This window comes from Zalophus californianus, chromosome 10 (genome assembly GCF_009762305.2).
Source record: "Zalophus californianus isolate mZalCal1 chromosome 10, mZalCal1.pri.v2, whole genome shotgun sequence".
Taxonomy (NCBI): Eukaryota; Metazoa; Chordata; class Mammalia; order Carnivora; family Otariidae; genus Zalophus; species Zalophus californianus.
In genome coordinates, this window is record NC_045604.1 from 75,501,462 (window position 1) to 75,519,861 (window position 18,400).

The 18,400-nt window shown below is 45.2% G+C and overlaps 1 protein-coding gene across 19 annotated transcripts in view; it reads left to right on the plus strand.

Moving 5' to 3' along the window:
- Positions 1–18,400, plus strand: part of RBFOX1 (RNA binding fox-1 homolog 1) — a 2,051,181-nt gene that overhangs the window by 1,869,302 nt on the left and 163,479 nt on the right. For all 19 annotated transcript variants that reach the window (XM_027611432.2, XM_027611426.2, XM_027611425.2 and 16 more), the window contains one exon: positions 5,988–6,230. In XM_027611432.2, coding sequence (XP_027467233.1) covers positions 5,988–6,230 — 243 coding nt within the window. The remainder of the gene's footprint in view (positions 1–5,987; positions 6,231–18,400) is intronic.

Below are 18,400 nucleotides of genomic sequence, written 5' to 3' on the forward strand. Positions count from 1 at the left end.
CTTTATTATTTTAAAGTCCACCTTGGCAGCTCTGAAAGCAGGTATTTTGCCTTCTCACCAGAAGTCAGGCAGTTACATCGAAAGGAACATCCCCACTTCGCACTCTGCCACGTAAAGACTATTTCTCAGTTGAAATGTGGTTTGCATTAGATTTGGGGCCAAAATATTTTGCAAATCTGATGGGCTGCCACCCTTCGTTCTCGTATTACTTTCTAAAAATGACTTTATTAAACCACTTGGGGCATGAATTGGGACAAGGGAGATGTCTGGGGGTTGTGGGCGGGGGGGGAGTGGCTCTCATTTTCTCTCTGTCTCCTGAGCCCACCTCAGAGAGAAAATTAAAGGTGCCAGATGTTTCAATGACCAAACCAATCCTCCCATGTTTGAAGACTGCCTCTCTGAATGTCTGCATGCAGTAGAGTCCACAAACTATGCTAATAGTCAGATTACAGTGTTAGTCTTAAAATAGCAATAATATCCTGGCTATTTCATGCTTCAGTAAAATATTTAAATTGAAATGGCATTTTTTTTTTGCTTTGGTGACTCAGACTTGGTTGCATTTTAATAATCCTCTTGCTCTCAGTAACTAGAGTCCAAGCCACCCATTGGGGTGTCTCGGGTAATGATGGGGTCCCACATCATGTTGCTGTTGTTGAGTTGCTGCTCTGATCGAGGCTTGTGGTATGAGGACAGGGAAGTTTCCTCTACATTCCTAATAACTGTTTTCTATTTCAAGTCTCTATCCAGTTCCACAGCAGCAAGCGTTGACAGAAAACCTAAGGTCTCGGCTTTTTTCAAAACAATATTTTGTGTATTTCTCAGCAACCCAGGAAAGTCCAGGCACTGAACATCTGATGTTAGGTTTGCACATCTCTTGCAGCACTTTCTGGATGATGTGGGGGTTCTGTGCAAAGCCGAATCACCCTCCCCACCACCTTGGGACACCCACAAGCACCCTGACACAGTAGATACCAGAATCTTTGTGATCATCTCATTTATTTAGGGAAAGGTGGGGGCTTGGCATTGGAGTAGAAGAAAGAAGGCAGCTTCTACAAATGAGGGAATGTCTAGCCAGAATGCTCCAAATAATTTTCGTCTGTCACTGTCACCTACATGAATTTGGCTTCGGCTTTCAACCAGGAGCCTATTCACGTGCCCAAGATCTGCCTTGACCTGGAGTGCCAAAGGTGCCCTTAATGCGAATGTATTTTTCCAGAAAACACACTTCAGCCAAGCTAAGAATCCAGGAACACCACTAGGGAGGAAACAAAGACATCTCTGAAGCCATTTGAAGGTAAAAAAGAATTCTGTAGGAAGTACAATGATCTTAATTAAATATTAGCCATAATTAGCCCAAAGTGCAAATGTTGGGAATATTAATAGGGTCTCTCTGGAACAGTTGTCAGTGTTAATAAGTAACTGTGGGGGGTCCCACTAACATCTGTTTGAGGACTTCAGAGCAGGAGTGCCGTCCGGAGCCTCGTGGACTTGAACGCTACCTGTGGGCTCCTTGGTGACCATGGACACACTCCCTAGAGCTTGGTGCCCTGGGTTTGCCAGAATGACACAAGGTTTGGGTGGTTTGTCCCCAGTTGGCCCTTGCCTTTCCTAGGACAGCCTCAGAACCTTGTAACGCTAGACCCTGGGCTTCAGATGGCACAAATTTTCCAGGCTGTGGCTTTAACATGCACCAGAGGCTTGTCTGGCAAATGGAACACTGGTATTTCTGTATCAAGTACCCCAGCACCTGACTCCCCATAGGGTGTAACACACCACCAGGTGGGTAGCAGGTCCTGAGGCCATGGTGTATGTATAACCAAGAGAGGTTTGTTTATTTCAAAATGGGAACAAACCTTTCCACCAGGTGATAGTCTTTCGAGGTCAGAGATACCTGGGCGTCCATTCGGCTCCTGGCTTCCCTAAGAGCTGCTTGTTGCTGTGACCTTGCACAATCATTTCCTAGTTCTGGACTGCATTCTCCTTCACAGCAAAGGAACATGGGATGAAAGAGGCACTGCATGCAAAGCAGGGATCCTAGGTCTTGGGAGATTAACATTTGGGGCTAGGTAATCCTTTGTGCAATGCACTGTCCCATGCATTGTAGGGTGTTTAGCACCATCCCTGGCCTCTCCCTACTAGATGTGAGCAGCAATGCTCCCCCCACAACTGGGAATAACCAAAAGTGTCTGCACACATTGTCAGATGTCCCAGGGAGCAGTCACCCTGTGTAAGAAGTACTGATGCCAAGCCCCAGCACAATGCCTGGTACCTTCTAGGCCTGAGAAGAAAGCATCCCTCAGCGTGCCTTCTGAGCACTAGTAAGAAGAAGAGATCCCTTTCACATGAGCACAGAAGCCTGAGGTCGTCATTGATCTTCCTCTCGGCAGCCCACTGTGCTGAGTCTGAAGCCTGTGTGTGCACATGTGTGCTTATAGCGCAGAGGTACAAAGATGGAAGGCACACTCTGAAGAAGACTTCTCCATTGGGCACCATCCTCGGCACCACCCATCCACAACTCTGGCTGAGCTTTCCCCCTTGGTTTAGGGAGAATGCACCCCCCCTTTCTCTCTCTTCCGATTTTACTGCCAACTTTATTTCCTGCCCAAACTTACCATTACTTCCGCAACAGTGGCTTCTTACTTGATGTCCCCATATTTAGTGATAACTTTGCCACTTTGATGTAAAAACTTTTTCCGCAAAGGGCCAATATGGTTAAATAGTTTAGATTTTGTGGGTCTCTCACAACTACTCAACTCTGTCATTATAACACGATGAGCATGGCTGTGTCTCAACAAAACTTTATTTACAAAACAACCAGTGGGCCAGATTTGTCCCATGGATCATTTGCCAACCCCTCTTCTATCCCCTCACCCCACCACCCTATGTCCTGTTGTCAGGTTAAGCTTCTCAGAGCCCAGAATTCATTATTCAAGCATGCATTCACTTAGTAAGTACTAATAAATGCCTGCTTTGCAGCTAGCATGCCATGGGACAATGGAAATGGAATGGAGAATGTGACACAGTCCCCAGCCCTGAGGACTCTCCCAGACAAATAAGCAGGCAGTGGCAGCACTAGGAATTACGTGAGATGGGGCTGCAAGCTACAGTGGAGCATAAGTGGGCTCAGTGTCAAGGAAAGCTTGCTGGAGGACTTGGCCTGGGACCTGAAAGGACATTCAAGACTAGCCAGGCAAGGGAGTAGGGAGGGTTTTCCAAGCAGAGGGGCAGCGAATGGGTAGATTTGATGGATGTGGAGAGTATGGAGTGACTGTTGGCTTCCTGAGGGCAGGCCTTTCTCCTTCTGATGCAGAGAGAGCTCAGATCCCAACAGAAAGCCCTTGCAGTTTTTTGGGAACCTGTGGGGGAGAGATCACTCTTCCTGAGACTGCTCTGCTATGTGGAAAGGCCTATGTGTCCCCATAAAAGTGTTTTCTGCTAGAGGCAGAGGGGAGGAAACCTTTTTCCTTGTGTGAGCATCTCTCTGCTGTTGCTTGTGGGATCATTTCATGCTCCCCTATGGGGCCACACCTGGAGTTTTCACTAGCCTCTCTTTCAATTCAAAGAAGCAGCAGATTGAAGGGAAGGGGGGCTGAAACAGACCTTTGGGCAGAAGTAGAATCTGGCACAACGAATTTCCCGTTGGAGGGTTCTCAAGATCCCAAACTTCTCATCAGCCAGAAAAAAGTGGCTCCGCATGGAATTTGCATTCAGAGAGCTATGTTCCTTGAGCAGCCCTGTGGAAGAGAAGGATGCTAGTTGGCTTATAAATGGGAGAGGATATTTCTGTTCTTATTAGTCCAGACTCTTTTGGTTGTAAGTAACAGAAAATAAAACTATCTTACCCAAAAGGAGGCATTTACTGACTCATGAAACTGAAGCAAACAGTGGTGTTATTAACTGCAGGTAAAGCTGGATCCAAGGCTTCACGTGATGTCACCGGGACTCAGTTGACCTGTTTCTCACTTTCTGGGCTCTGTTTTCCCCTTGGTTGGCTTCTGCTTTAGGTGGGTCCTTTTCAAGTGGCAGTTGTTGGCAGATCTAGGGTGGCATTATTTTTACAGGGGCCAATCCCAGAGGAAGGAGAACTTCTTCCCCAAACTCCAGGAACCTTGCCTCCTTGGCATTGCTAGAGGTGAACTCACTAACTGGCTTAGATAGATGGGCGTGAATCCATGTCCGTGACTGTGACTCTGGAACCCTCTGAATAGCCAGGGTCATGTGACTGTGTCTGGAGGTAAGCTGCGGCAGGGCTCAGCGCCATCTGCACTCTGTGGGCTGAGAGTGAACGAGTCCCCTAAAAGGAAACCAGGACTTATTCTAGACAAAAAGACCGATGCACACGAAGCAGCAGCGATAATGTGGCTTCCCAAGGATGGTCAGGGTTAACTTTCCACGTGCAGGGATCCAACCACAGCGCAGACAGACCCTGCACAGCCCCAAACTCGAGGAAAAGACGTTAGACAGAAAGTAAGCAATGGTTGTGCATTTCTGCTTCCAATGCACAGACATTTGGAGACATTCGTCTGGGGGAGGAAAGGGCATGATGGGAATGTTTTCACTTGTAAAATGTTTTAAACTTATCCTAAGCTTAGTTCTCTTCAAAGTGTCATCTTTAACATTCTAATTAAGGTCCCCTCTAAACAAATGCACAAGCTCTGTGCACGGCTCCGAGAATAAACTTTTTTTCGGGGGGGTCCCTTCTCTGTCATAATGTTTTTGCCGCACTCAAGTTGCTTTAGCTGGAGAGGCTCCTGAATGTTGGTGGCAGGGACCGAGGAGATGTGAGCAATTCTGATATTTTTGCCCTGGTATCATTCTATGAGGGCTGAAGTCACATCTAATTGACCATGGACAATGGGAGAGGCAGCTCTGTGGTGTGCTTAATTGCTAAGCTTCTCTGTCTCTCTCTGACTGATCTCTTTTCCATGATCTCATGAGATCATGAAAAATTTGGGCCTCTGGGTTACAGTTTCTGGTGCAGTGTGCATGTGTGAGCATGCCTGTGTGTGTGTGTGTGTGTGTGTGTGTGTGTGTGTGTGTGTGGTGTGTGTGTAGGGTAGTAGAGTTATGAGGGTCTGGGTCGGGTTAGAGAGAGATAGATGTTTCCTGAAATGGAAGCATTTGAATTCAGGGTTTTTTTTTAATCTTTTGACTGGACTGTAATGATCACACTGCATGTTTTGCCTAGATTGGAAGGGTGAATTGTTATATAATACTCTGTGCTTATAAAAAATAAGGCAGGGGGCGGGGGAGGCATTGACTAATGAGGTTAAGTCCAGCATTTTGTAAAGATACTTAAAATGGTGAACACAGTATCACAGAGTGCCATCTTTGTCCAAATTAGGTCTTGAATGTCCATTGGCTGCTTCATATTGGCGCTGGGAACATCACACACACACACACACACACACACACACACACACACACACACACACACACACACACACCCCATGACCATTAAAAGGACTTCCCCCATCCCATTATGTGAGCCAAGTCACATAAAACTTTGATTAAATTCAAATGCTTAGATGAATTGTCTCTCCTCTCAAGAACACACACGTTCAATTTAATCTCTCTTGGCATTTTAAGTATCAAATCAAGGCTCTGCTATCTCTGAAAACTATATGCTCAAGTGTTCCAAAATGGGAACGAAATAAGGAGGATCTGCCAGAAAAATCGAATCGGGCAGAGCACAGAACCTCCGTCTTTGGCTATGGGGCTGGAAGGTATGGGGAAAGTGACTGCATCTTGCTGAGCCTCGATTTCTGCATCTGCGCAATGGGGTTATGTCTGTATACATGCTGAGCACTATTTCCTTATCGAGTCTGGGGAAGACGAAGTGGGATGCATTCATCTCGGGCTCTTGGCATAGTGCTGGCCCCTGCAGTGTTGGGGGGAGCAGTAGTCCTTGGGCCTCAGGGAAGGGGTCTGCCTGGTGCCCTCTCACGGTGTTCTCACCCTCTCTCCCCCTTTCTGATTTTTTTTAGGGTAATCAGGAAGCAGCAGCTGCCCCGGACACAATGGCTCAGCCTTACGCTTCGGCCCAGTTTGCTCCCCCTCAGAACGGCATCCCCGCGGAATACACGGCCCCTCATCCCCACCCCGCGCCAGAGTACACGGGCCAGACGACCGTCCCCGAGCACACGTTAAACCTGTACCCTCCCGCCCAGACGCACTCGGAGCAGAGCGCAGCGGACACTAGCGCGCAGACAGTGTCGGGCACCGCCACAGTAAGTGGGCGCGCGTCCTGGGTAGGCGGGTCGGTGGGGTGGGGGTGACGACGGCGCGCACGCCACCCGCCGGGGGCTACCACGGCGGAGCAGTCCCTGAGGCCCACCCTCTTGCAGCAGCTCGCAGTTCCCCTATCTAGAGGCCTCCTTTCCTATTACTTACTTAAATCAACACATTTTTCCTTAACTGCCTTTATTCCTAAAGGGAAACCTTCATCTAATTTCTGTTCCTATTGCGTTGCCTTTTCTGGAATGATGTCCCCTTGGTAGAATCATACACTATGTAACTTTAACAGCTTTATGGAGATATAATTTGTATACCAGAAATTTGCCTATTGTTGGTGTACAATTCACTGATTTCTAATATATTTGCAGACTTGTGCAACCAGTGGCACAATCTAATTTTGGAATATTTCCACCACCCAGAAAGAAACCTCATGCCCCTTTGCAGCTCCTCCCCATCCCAACACCTGTCTTCTTCAGCTTCTTCAGCCTCCTTCAGGCCTTTGCGATTTACCTGTGTTGTTCTGTGTTTTGTGTGAGCCATAGGGTGGAGGAGGCCTGGGCTGCAAAGGGGCAGCACCAGAGAATTTTGCAGGGTCATGGAATGTTCCGTATTTTGATGGTGGCTGTTCACTTTATGCACCAAAAAAAGTACATCTTACTGCATGTGAATGCATTCAGTGGATTAAAAACAAGCAAACAAACAAAAAAGAAACATTTTATCTCCACCATAAATTAAAAACTAGCATTGTTGGCTATTAATCAAAGATAAGCCTAAATAAAAATAATTATTAAAATTAAACACTTGTTCATTTGTGCGTGACCTAAAATAACCACAAGACGTATATGTTCATTTGAGAAACCTTGTTCTGTGGGATTCTTTAGAAGCCTGGGCATGCCAAACCACTAGGATAGAACATTTCATAGGTAGAAGGCAATTGTGCCTCTTTCTCCTGCCCCTAGACCTCTGGAAAACCAGTATTTGTGAGGAAATTTCTTAGTTTGCAGCAGGAGATTATTTTTTGGCCCTCAAAGTAACCATTTACTACTTTGCTACCTGGTACTTCATTTCGAGGTCAGATACAGAGATTTTTTGAAAAATACTATACATTCTAACATGGTCTATTGCCTGCCTCCCCTTTTTTATTGTGGTAAAATATGTGTATGACATGGAATTTACCATTTTAACTATTTTAATACATATAATTCAATGGGGTTGAGAACATTCACAGTTCAGTGCAACCATCACCATATCTAGTTCCAGAACATTTTCATCAGCCCAGAAGGAAACCCCATACCTGTTACAGATACACTCCCCATTCCTACAAATGTGCTTTCTGTCTGTATGGATTGGCCCATTCTAGATATTTCATAAAAACAGAATCATCCAATATATGACCTTTGGTTCTGGCTTCTTTCACTTAGTAGAATGTTTTCAGGGTTTATCCACACTGTAGCATGTATCAGTACTTTGTTCCTCTTTATGACTGAATACTATTCCATTGTATGGTTATGCCACTTGTTTGTCTATTCACTGATGAGCATTTGAGTTGTTTCCATCTTTGGGTTTTTGTGAATAGTTTTTATCTGGCTGTTCAGACTTAGCGACAAGTTTATTAAATGTATTTGCTGGTCTAGCAGGTGTCTGTTATCAGCTGTGTTAACTACCAGGTTGGTGTTTATTTGGTTTTGGTTATTTTATGACAGTCAGTGTTAGTAGGGCTTTAGAAGGTTATTTTAGGACTGAAAAAGACATGTAATAATGTCCAACCAGACATCATGTATTAAGCTTCAATACGTGCCTACTATATTAACCTGCTGTGGAAGATCCATTGTTCATGCATATTTTTAAGCCTCTCCTGTGGCTAGGACTCATACTAGGTGACGTGGCTGAACTGAGCAGAAATGATCCTTTCCCTCTTATAACTTAATGTGAGAGTCATAGAGTGAGCATGTGTCGATCAAACAGCTGTATAAACACAAACTGTGATAGGTGCTCTTAAGGAAAAGACAGGTGCCATGGAGGATTAAGAAGAGCAGGGGTACTGCCTGCAGATGAGTAGTCTGGGACTCTTTCTTGAAGAAGATGATATTTAAGATGAGAAGATAAGCTTTCCAGGCAGAAGGAATACCCAAGGTCAAGGTCCCAAGGTTGAAAAGATCTTGACTTGTTCAAAAAACTAGAAAGAGGCCAGTATGTCCAGGACATGTGAAGAAAGTCCAGGGGTATGGTGGGAAAGGATGAAATGGGAACAGTCACCAGGGATCATATCCCACGGGCCTGGTGGATTTGATAAATGGGTGGAATTCCACATTAGGAGCAATAGGAATCCATTGAAAAAGTTTAAGCCGGAAGAGTTAGAAAGGGAAATCTTAAAAGGAAGGGTTAACGACGTATACCTAAAAGGAGATCTGAATCCATTCGAGAAGTTGTGATGCTCAACATCCTTCTCTCACAAAAAGAACTCTTTAGAGATCAACACAAATTTAAACAGGGTGTTGGGTGTCCACAGCGCCTCAGGCACTGCAGTGCCATGAAATGGTGAGCACACATGCTCTCTTACCTTAGAGAGATTTTTGGTCTGCTAGAGAATATAGGATATGTATTCTATTATGATTGTAATGTGATAAGCTCTAGAGCATGGATTTTTAAGGCTTTAATGTGTTTCAGTGATGGAAGAAACACTTGCTAAAGGATGTGCCTCAACACCCTGGTTGAGGGGATATACATTTCATAGTCTTCTGGTTGCTTCTGGTAACAGAAAATTCAGCAGGAAATGCATTGGCTTATACAACAAAAAGTCTCAAAGGACGGCTGACTTTAGACACAACTTGGTGGTTGGCATACATGTGTTGGGTTCCAACAAGATCCACCTCTGGCTCTTCCACTTGCTCACCTTTATTCTCTAGTTTTGTATGATGGTCCCAGCAAGTTCAGGCTCCTGATATCATACCAGATTCCTAGGGAAAGACTCTTGGATTAATCCATGCAGACAAGCCCTGGGAACCACCCTCTTTCCCTGGTTTGCATTGTATTCTATCTGTTCAGTGGCTGAAGCTGAGAATGGGTGCCTCAGCCCTGGAGCCACTGAGGAGCCCCATATCCAAATATAGAGACCAAGTATGGGTCCACTGGAGTCAATGATAAGGTGCTTAGGATCTTCTCTCTAACAGTATTAAACATATAGAAACTGGTCAGAACTAAAGGTGAGCCATTTGTATAGAGAATCTTGAACAGATACATTTGCCAAGCATCAGGAATGGAGAGAAGTACAGGTAGATCATTGGAAAACTCACAGGTGACAAGGTTTGGAAGGCAAGGACCTACTGAGTGAGACATGAATGGGATGTCCAGACTGGAGGTTGAACCAGAAGAGTGTTGTCAGGGCTGCCTGGCAGGTGTGAACTCAGAAGACATTATTGAAGCTGACATCGCTGGAGACAGGGAGAAAGCAGTGCACTAGAATGTTGAGGAGAGATACCAGGGGGCCAGGACTTGAGAAGTAAATGGGAATGGTTGGGGTTAGAGAGCACTACCCATCATGAGCACTTGCAGTCAAGAGAAAGAAAAGATAGCAACTGAGGAGCGTGAGAGTTCAGAGGAAACAGTTTGTACAAGAGTAGATTTGGGTTCCTATTTTATGCCAAGGAGAAAGCACCTGTGGGGGCAGGCGGAGGGACCGAGAACAGGAGGTAGGGAATGATGACTCAGGAGAGAAGGTGACCAAGGGTGTACACATACAGCAGGTAGTCTGGGAAAGGAGAAGACATACTTTATTTTTTTTACAGCTTTATTAATATGTAATTGACACACAATAACCTGTGTGTATTTAGAGCATGCAATTTGATAAGTGATGACATATGTACATATGGTGTAACCAACATTTCTATCACCCCAAAGCTTTCTCCTACCCCTCTACAATCTTTCCTCCTGCTCTCTACCTCATTCCCCAGAGGGACCCTTGGATCTGTTTCTTTCACTATAGCTTAGTTTTTAGTTTCTAGAAGTTTAGAGCAACAAAGTCAAACATTATGTATTCTTTTTGCCTGGCTTCTTTCACTCAGCATCATTGCTTTTAGATTCCTCTGACTTAGATTGGTAGCTCACTGCTTTTCATTGCCAAGTAGCAAGCCATTGTATGGATGCCCCACAATTTGTTGATCCATTTGCTCGTTGATGGGTATTTTGGTTGTTTTCAGCTTTGGGTCACTACAAATAAGGCTCCTATGAAATTTGGGGAACATTTCAGGTTTGAAATAGAAGAGAAATGTCTTGGTCCATTTGGGCTACTGTAATAAAATCCCACAGACTGGCTTATAAAGAGCAGAAATTTGTTGCTCACAGATCTGGAGGCTGTAAGTCCAAGATCAAGGTGCCAGTGTGTTGAGTGGGGGACCCTTCTTGGTTCATAGCTGAGCTTTTTCACTGTGTCCTCACATAGCAGAAGAGGTGAGGGAGCTCTCTGGATCTTTTATAACAACACTAATCCCATTCATGAGGGCTCCCCCTCATGACCTGATCCCCTCCTAAACACCTCCTAACACCAACCCTGGGGCTTTAGGATTCCAACATGTGAATGGGGGGAAGGCATGAACATTCAGACCACAGCAAGAAGAGTGGATGTGTGTAGAAACTGAGAAATCTCCAAGTCAGGAAATACTGTGAGGAGCTCCTTCTCTGTTGCCTTCACGTTCTCAGGGATGAAGTCACCATCATCAGCTGACAGAGAGAAGCAGAGGAATTTGGGAGCAATAGAATGATTCCCGAATTTGGACAAACATGCTAAGAATCTGGTTCAGATGATTCCTAGGGTGTCTGAGGGGCAATGGGCGCCTCTCTGAGCTGGGAGAGTGTGAATTTGTGGAGGGTTGGTTAGCCGGCCCCTTTGTCTTCTCCAGCAACATTTGGGTAAGACACGTTGTCCCTGGGAGTTTCAAAGCAAGGGGAACCATCCTAAACTGAAGAAGGGGGTTACCTGGCCTCGGGAAGGGGCAGGAACATAAAAGAGGCCATCTTGTTTTCTACTACACATGATTCCATGCATATGCTTTTCTCTCTTGGCCAGGACAGAAGGTGCTTCTGCTGTCCGTGACATACTTCTCAGTTGTACTTTACTGACCCAACCGAGCAGAACATGGTCTATTACAAGTGCACTTCAAAATGTCTCTGCATCCTCACGCACTTACCGAGTGTATCTTCCCTTCACTCCAGGTTCTGTGTTAATCTGAGGAAGGAATTTCACCTCCGAGTGGGTCAAACCCGTGTTCTCCTAACCCTGGAGTCCATGGCCCTGTATTTGCATGCCTAAGTTATTCTCTACAGGGTCGCATTGTGCCTGGAGTTACCCTAACTGTTCTTGTGCACGGTTCTTAATGCCAGTCTGAGGGCGCTGTCGAGGACATCATTTCTTTGAGAAACCAAGTAGTTTTGGGTATGAGAAAACATCCATCCATCTGGTAGGCTCCAAGAACATCTAATATATGCACATGATTTAACACAAAGTACAAAATCTGTAAAAGGGAAATGGGATGCACCCAGAGCTCCCAACCAGAACTGAGCGAAGTACAGACAGAAAAGACCTACCAGGTCATCCCCTCCATTCCCCAAGGGCTGAGAGGAGTCCCTGCAGGACATATTTCTGCTGGGTGTCTATTCAAGGTAGGCCTCCAAACACATCGTGGATCGCTGTGTTGACAGAGCCAATGCTCTGTTATCTTAGCTACCGCTCCTGACAAGGTATTTTACTCTTGACATATTATAATTAGAGATTTGCAAGTAGTGAATTCTCCATGTATCTCCAATAGCAACTTAACTTCTATTTTTAACACCTCTGCAGTCTGTGTAAAGTCTCCCACCAGCTCTGGGATCTGATGGGAGAAAGAATGTGGGTCCTAGGGCGAGGTCCCCGAGCTCTGGACTCTGTTGACAGGGACAGGAGCTGCTTGAGGAGCCAAGTCCCTGACCTTCAGCCGCTTCCAACTACACCGTCAACTGGGTCTCCAGATTTCCTTAATACCTTTAAGAAGTGAAGACATTGGTTGGTGATGACTTCCTGTTCTCATCCCCTTTAAAGACTGGTTCTGCTTTTGAAGCCAGGTGTGTAGCTGAGGTGTGGGGAAAACTCAGTGCCTTCCCTTTTGTCTGTTAGCTGCTGCTGTTGTTGATATTATTATTATATTAAATCATTAAATTAGTTTTAATAATTAAATTATAAATTACATTATTATTATATTAAAGCAACTCAAGTTTGTGGTTAAAAAAGCCACACTTTAGAAAAGGGTATACAGTGAAAACCAAACTTTCTTAGTGCCCACAAGCCCAGTTCTTCGTCTCCCTGCCAGAAATAACAGTTACCAATTCCTTATCTTTCCTTCCAGAAATGTCTGGTGCCAGTGGGAGCATATGCCTGTGTCTTGGTCCATTCGGGCTGCTATAACGAAAATACTACAAACTGGGTGGCTTATAAACAGCAGACGTTCATTTCGCACGGTGTGGGGCTGACAAGTCTGAGACCATGTCTCTGGCGGTGGCCATGTCTGGTGAGGGCGCACTTCCCACTGTGTCCTCACGTGGTGGGAGGAGACGTGGGGCTCCCTGGAGCTTCTTTATGAGGCATCCACCCTTATGACCTGATCCCCTCCCAAATGCCCCATCTCCCAGTATCATCACCTTGGGGGGTAGGATTTCCACATGTAAATTCTGGGGGACACAAACATTCAGTCTATAGCAGGCTTGCTGGTCTACTTCCCTCTCTATGTGTGTCTCTTTCTATCTCTCTCTGTCTCTCTCTCAATCTCTCTCCTATCTTTCTGTCTCTAAATCAAATCTCTACCTCTCTAATTCCTCTTCCCAAAAGAACAGAATTAAGATAGTTTGAGAGGTGTCTGCCATCTGGGAAGAGGGAAGGGAAGGCGTGCCGCTGTTGACTGAGGACTGCTACAGTCCATAGACCATGATGGATGCTGTGCACACCTCATCTCGTTTTGCCTCCACACCAAACCCTTTAAATGATATCTGTACTCCCATTTTACATTGGGGAAACAGAGGCACCAAGAGGCTAAGGACGCTGTGAGTTTGGGAGAGTTGTGAGTGGCAGAGTCGAGAGCCTTGCCCAGGTCTGTCTCATGTCAAAGTCTGGCTCTTTCCTCAGTCTCCGGGGTATTCCTGACAAGGGCTCCCAGCTGGCAGCATAGGTGACCAGTGCCTGAGGCCAGGGCGAACAATCTAGAATTCTTCTGGTTTCTTCAGCCCTGCTCTCCAGTTTGAAGTAGCAGGTCAGTGAAGAACCTGGACTGTAGACTTGTTGGGATTAGACCTTCTCCTCCACCATTTGGGCTGGAGCATTTGCCCTCTCTGCTCTTATTTTCCCTCATGTTCCCTCCCTCCTCTGGGGTTCTGCCCTTCTCCAAACCCTCTTCCACTTCCCTTCTAAATACCCCTCAGAGCTGCGTCGGAGAACACCAGAGAGTTCCTCTCCCCAGTGGAGGACTTCGGCCTCACCTGCTCACATTGAAAGTTTGGTGAAATCATTGAGCCTGTCTAAGAATAGGCTGAAGAGCCACATCAAAACAGGAAACGGGGAATAGCAATCTCAAAACTGATAGTCTGCTCAGGGAGTGTCAGACTATGTCCTAAGCACTTTTCATGCGCAATTTCAAATTATCTTGACTTTCTGTCACCCCCCCCCAAAAAAAAGTATATATGAAGCATTATATAAGGAACCAAAGCAAGGGGCTTCCTAAAGTTCATTGTAGCTGATAGGGAGGAGCTAGAGCTCTAAACCAGGTGTGTCAGACTCAAGACCAAAAGTCCTAATGAGGGCTTGAAGCCCAGAAGGCATCCCCAGGCACACCTAGGCACTCAAGCCAGGCTCTTCTTCGCATAAATTGTACAGGATGCTTTGCCTGGGAATCACCCATCCCACCCTGGGGAGGGCCCCAGCAGACCCAAGCATGTGCAATATTACAGGCTTAGCGTGTGCTCTTATTTGAGACCTGTGCCTTGAGCAAACTCCAATAACACGTTTCGGTGGCTTCGCAATTGTCTTTTCAGATGACAGTGTGGCTGAGCTGTTTTGTCCACACCGGTTCTATTTGCCTAAGGTTCACATTTACCTTAAGGACACAGGAATGGCCTCTTGTTCCCTCAGGAGGCCAAGTATTATGCTTCTGCCTCCTAGATAACTTTAAAATAAATGACCCATGGCTTTCAGGATAAATTAAAGGCCTTTATTCCCCAATACCAGGGCCATTTTACCATTCTAAAGCCCCTGTTCACCAGTTCCCAGTCCTGATAGGCCAAAAGGCATGATTAATCCCACCTTAGGATAACTCTGAGAGGGGCGGGCTGGCTGGGAGCATCAGAGACCCATGTGTGTAATGTCCTGTTACAGCACTAGGGTTATGGCCTTGGAATCCAGTGGAAGTGAAAGTTCTTATGACAGGTCAGAGATAAATACCATTCAGTATTGTCAAGATCATCAGAGAAGAATCAAGTGAAGAGCCTGAAGTTCCCACTCCGTTTCTGACATGGAGTGGGACCGTTGGCGTGTGACATAACCTCTCTGAGCCTCACTTGCTGCCTCCGTATATGTGAGGCTTAGAGCAGCAGTGACGTCCTGAGGAGATAATGCTGAGGGAGGGCTTCACAGTGACGGGCACACAGTAGATGCTCTGCCATAAGAACCTTTCCAATTATGAGAAAAAAAATCACATCATTCCTAATGGGAAATCAGAGTGTTCTCTTCTGTCCTGAATTTCTCATTCTCAAAATTCTTCAGGAGAATAAATTCATCCTAAGAATTGCATAACTTTCTGTGTTAAGAGTCAAACCAAGACTCAAAAATCCCCACATTTATTTTACAAGTAATTCTTACATTTAATGATTTTGATACGAATAGCTTCCAACCACTCATGTCTGAGTCCGACCGATGGGTGGCAGCTAGTCATTGACCTAATTATGTCCAGGCCATGCGCACATGAGGCTAAGATTTATTAGGGAAATATGCAATTGATGTTCTGTTTGTAGGGCTCAAAGCCACCTTGCTTTTGCTAAATGAGGAAAGATCAGAGGTGCTCTGGGAGTGAAGTTGGTGTTTCCTTCGGGGGACTTGATCGTGTTTGAGTCGCCCGTCTACTAGGCACTTGAAATGTTTCACCTTGGCTTTCTCTCCATCTGGTGTTTTGTGCTTATTCACACCCATATTCATTGTCATTAATTTTACACTCTCAGGATGACTAAGCAGTCTCTACCCTTGATGAAGCTGTTAGTCTTTGAGCAAGTATCAGCACATGGTATAGTTCGAAAGAGTTGGGTTAATGACTGGATAATCTGAAGATGAAGTGGACTATCTGTGAGCTGTACAAGCGGCTGGTCTAGGTGTTTGAAAAACCTAATTGCCTTTGCATGGCTCATAGCCCCATTAGGTGGTTTTGTTGCTTTTGCTTGTTTTTGTTTGTTTGTTTTTAAATGAACTTAGGAAGCAGGCACTCGTCTGTTTTGTGTGCAGTATTTGAATCACTCATCAGCCAACCATAGCTCATGCTCTTAATTGGTGGCCATATATTCTACAAGTTTATAGTGAGTTCATAGGAATTCTGTGCTCTATTTGGATTCTTGGCTGGAGAAGGTAGTTGGCTATGTTCTGTTAACTGAGGGTTCCTGGGTGCTTTGGCCAGACTCTTGGCACGTTAGAGCCAGAGGAAACCAAAGAGTCCAGCTGGTGCATCTTCTCACTGTACAGATAGGAGATCATAGAAGTTAAGGGCTGAAACTCAAATGCTTTCAGGTCCAGGCAAGTAACGTACAAGTTTGAGAGAGATTGGTTTATGATGGAGAAATAGGTAAAAGAAATCATTAATTTTCTCCATTAATGTAGGAAAGATAAAACCATAGGCAAGGTGCTATGTGACCCCTTGGTAGTGACACTGTTGTGGTCTAGAAGACACACGGACCATCCAAAGGGGTGCCTCTATCCGCCCATCCAATCACTGCCATGTTGAATCGCTGACCCAGCATTATAGTATCTTTTAATTTTTTTTTAAAGTAAGCAGCTATTTGGATTTTTATGTGTTCTCTTGTTCACTCCTGTTTCACTCATTTTTGTTATCTGCCCAGCCTCTGAAGATATGAGTTTATAACCCCTGACTTAGTCTTGGAATCTTATTTTTTTTAAACAAGAGGTAAAGTTACGAGCTTTTTTTTTAAAAAAAAAGATTTTATTTATTCACTTGCGAGAGAGACAGAGAGAGAACAAGCAGAGGGAGAGGGAGAAGCAGACTCCCTGCTGAGCAAGGAGCCCGATGCGGGACTCAATCCCAGGACCCTGGGATCATGACCTGAGCTGAAGGCAGACGCCCAACCATCTGAGCCACCCAGGTGCCCAAGAGGTGAAGTTATGAGCTTTAATCCTTCATTACAGGTGTATAAAAAAGACAGCTTGAATGCTTCCGCATGACAGTGCAGAGAATCATAGAAGGTTACAGCTTGAAATGACCATCCTGTCTGCCTGCTTCATTTATGAATGACACCAAGGCTCAGAGAGGGAAAGTGACCTGCCTGAGTTACACAATGAATATCACCCAAAAGAAAATTTCCACTGTAGAACTTCCCCCACTACAGGTCCTACTGGCTGTGACCGTCCTTTTTCCCTTCCATCTCCTGGATTCTGTAGTAGTTTTCAAAATCCACTTACTTGGGGTTATCTCTGCATTGAAATGGATAAAGCCCAGTATCTTTAGGAGCAGTTCAGACTATGACTTGGGGCTCCATTTCTCTTTGACATCTTACTTTGGTTCCTAGCCAGAGGTTGCAGAGCCTTACTCACACCTTAGAAGGCTTCCAGACTTCGAAAAGGAGCCCTTATTTCCCTCCTTCTCTCCTGCTGATCCTGTCAGTTAGGTTGAAGGGGCTGTGCTTATTCAGTGGTGTTATGTATTCCAACCAGCTCTAGTCTGAATCACTTCTGGGTCAAAACACTCTAACTAGGGGGTCTGGGTTTCTGCCTCTGCATCCCTGGAAAGGAGAGAGGCTGTCGGATTGTCAAATTATAACCTTTTATGTACAGCTGTGTCCAAGTTACCGCCAAAGCTCCCTGAGGGGCAGAAGCTCCAAGGCTGGGCTCTGCCCTCCGTAGAAGACCAAACAAAGCCTTTGAGGCAGGTAAGCCTGGTAGGTGAGCCAAGCAGAATGAAGAACGCTAGGGGCTCTTCAACTCCTGGACTTTGGAGAGAAGGTCACTACAACCCAGACAATAAGCCATCCCTCTTGCGTCAGGAATGTATCAGGCTCAAGGACTTGATTTTTATGTGATCTCGATGTCCTTGGGACAAAGCTACGTGGGCAAATTTGTTCTTCGATAGACCAAGGTTTGTAGCCTGTACAGACCTAAACAAACCAGGCCATTGGGACCAAGATGATTTGAAACCTTAACAGTTGCAGACTTGTTTTGGAAGTAAAAAGGGTAGTTTTTTTCCTTTAAAAAATTAATAGAGTGAGTTACAAATAATACAATTTAAAATGTTTGGGTTACCCTGGTCTTTTAAAAGTGAAAATTATAAATGTGCATCCTAATTGGTAGAAAAACAAATGGAAATTTCTTGGGCTAAAAAGAAAAAAAAAGAGGCAGCTGTCATTTATTAATAACGTATGAGGAACAGTAACTAGCATTTAGTGAGCACATACTAGATGCCTAGTGCAGTGATGCTACAAACTTTATGTGCATGACCTGAGTGAATCTTACAGCCTCCAGAGGAGGCGGGGACCATAACTGACCCCTTGTTACCTAAGTGAGAGAACCGGAGCATAGAGAAATCAAGGAGACTGCCTAAGGTCGCATCACAAAGCCAATAGGGCAGAGCAGGGATTTAGAGGCAGCTAATCCGACTCCAGAATCCACTCTATCATTCACTCCAAGAGCCAAGCAGTACATGGCACATTTTCTTCACATTCCATAGCCCATCGAGGGATGGATGTGAAGATACCAGAATTATAGATGAGGAAATAGAAGCACAGATGTTAAGTCGCTTGCCCCAAGGCCATACAGCTAATAAAGGGAGGGATGTAAATGCAAGTAGAGGTCTGGCAGATTCCTAAACCCACGTTGTGTGACTTCCCCATCAAAAGTAGTTTATTTTACCTAAATGACATTCTCTGCTATTTTAATCAT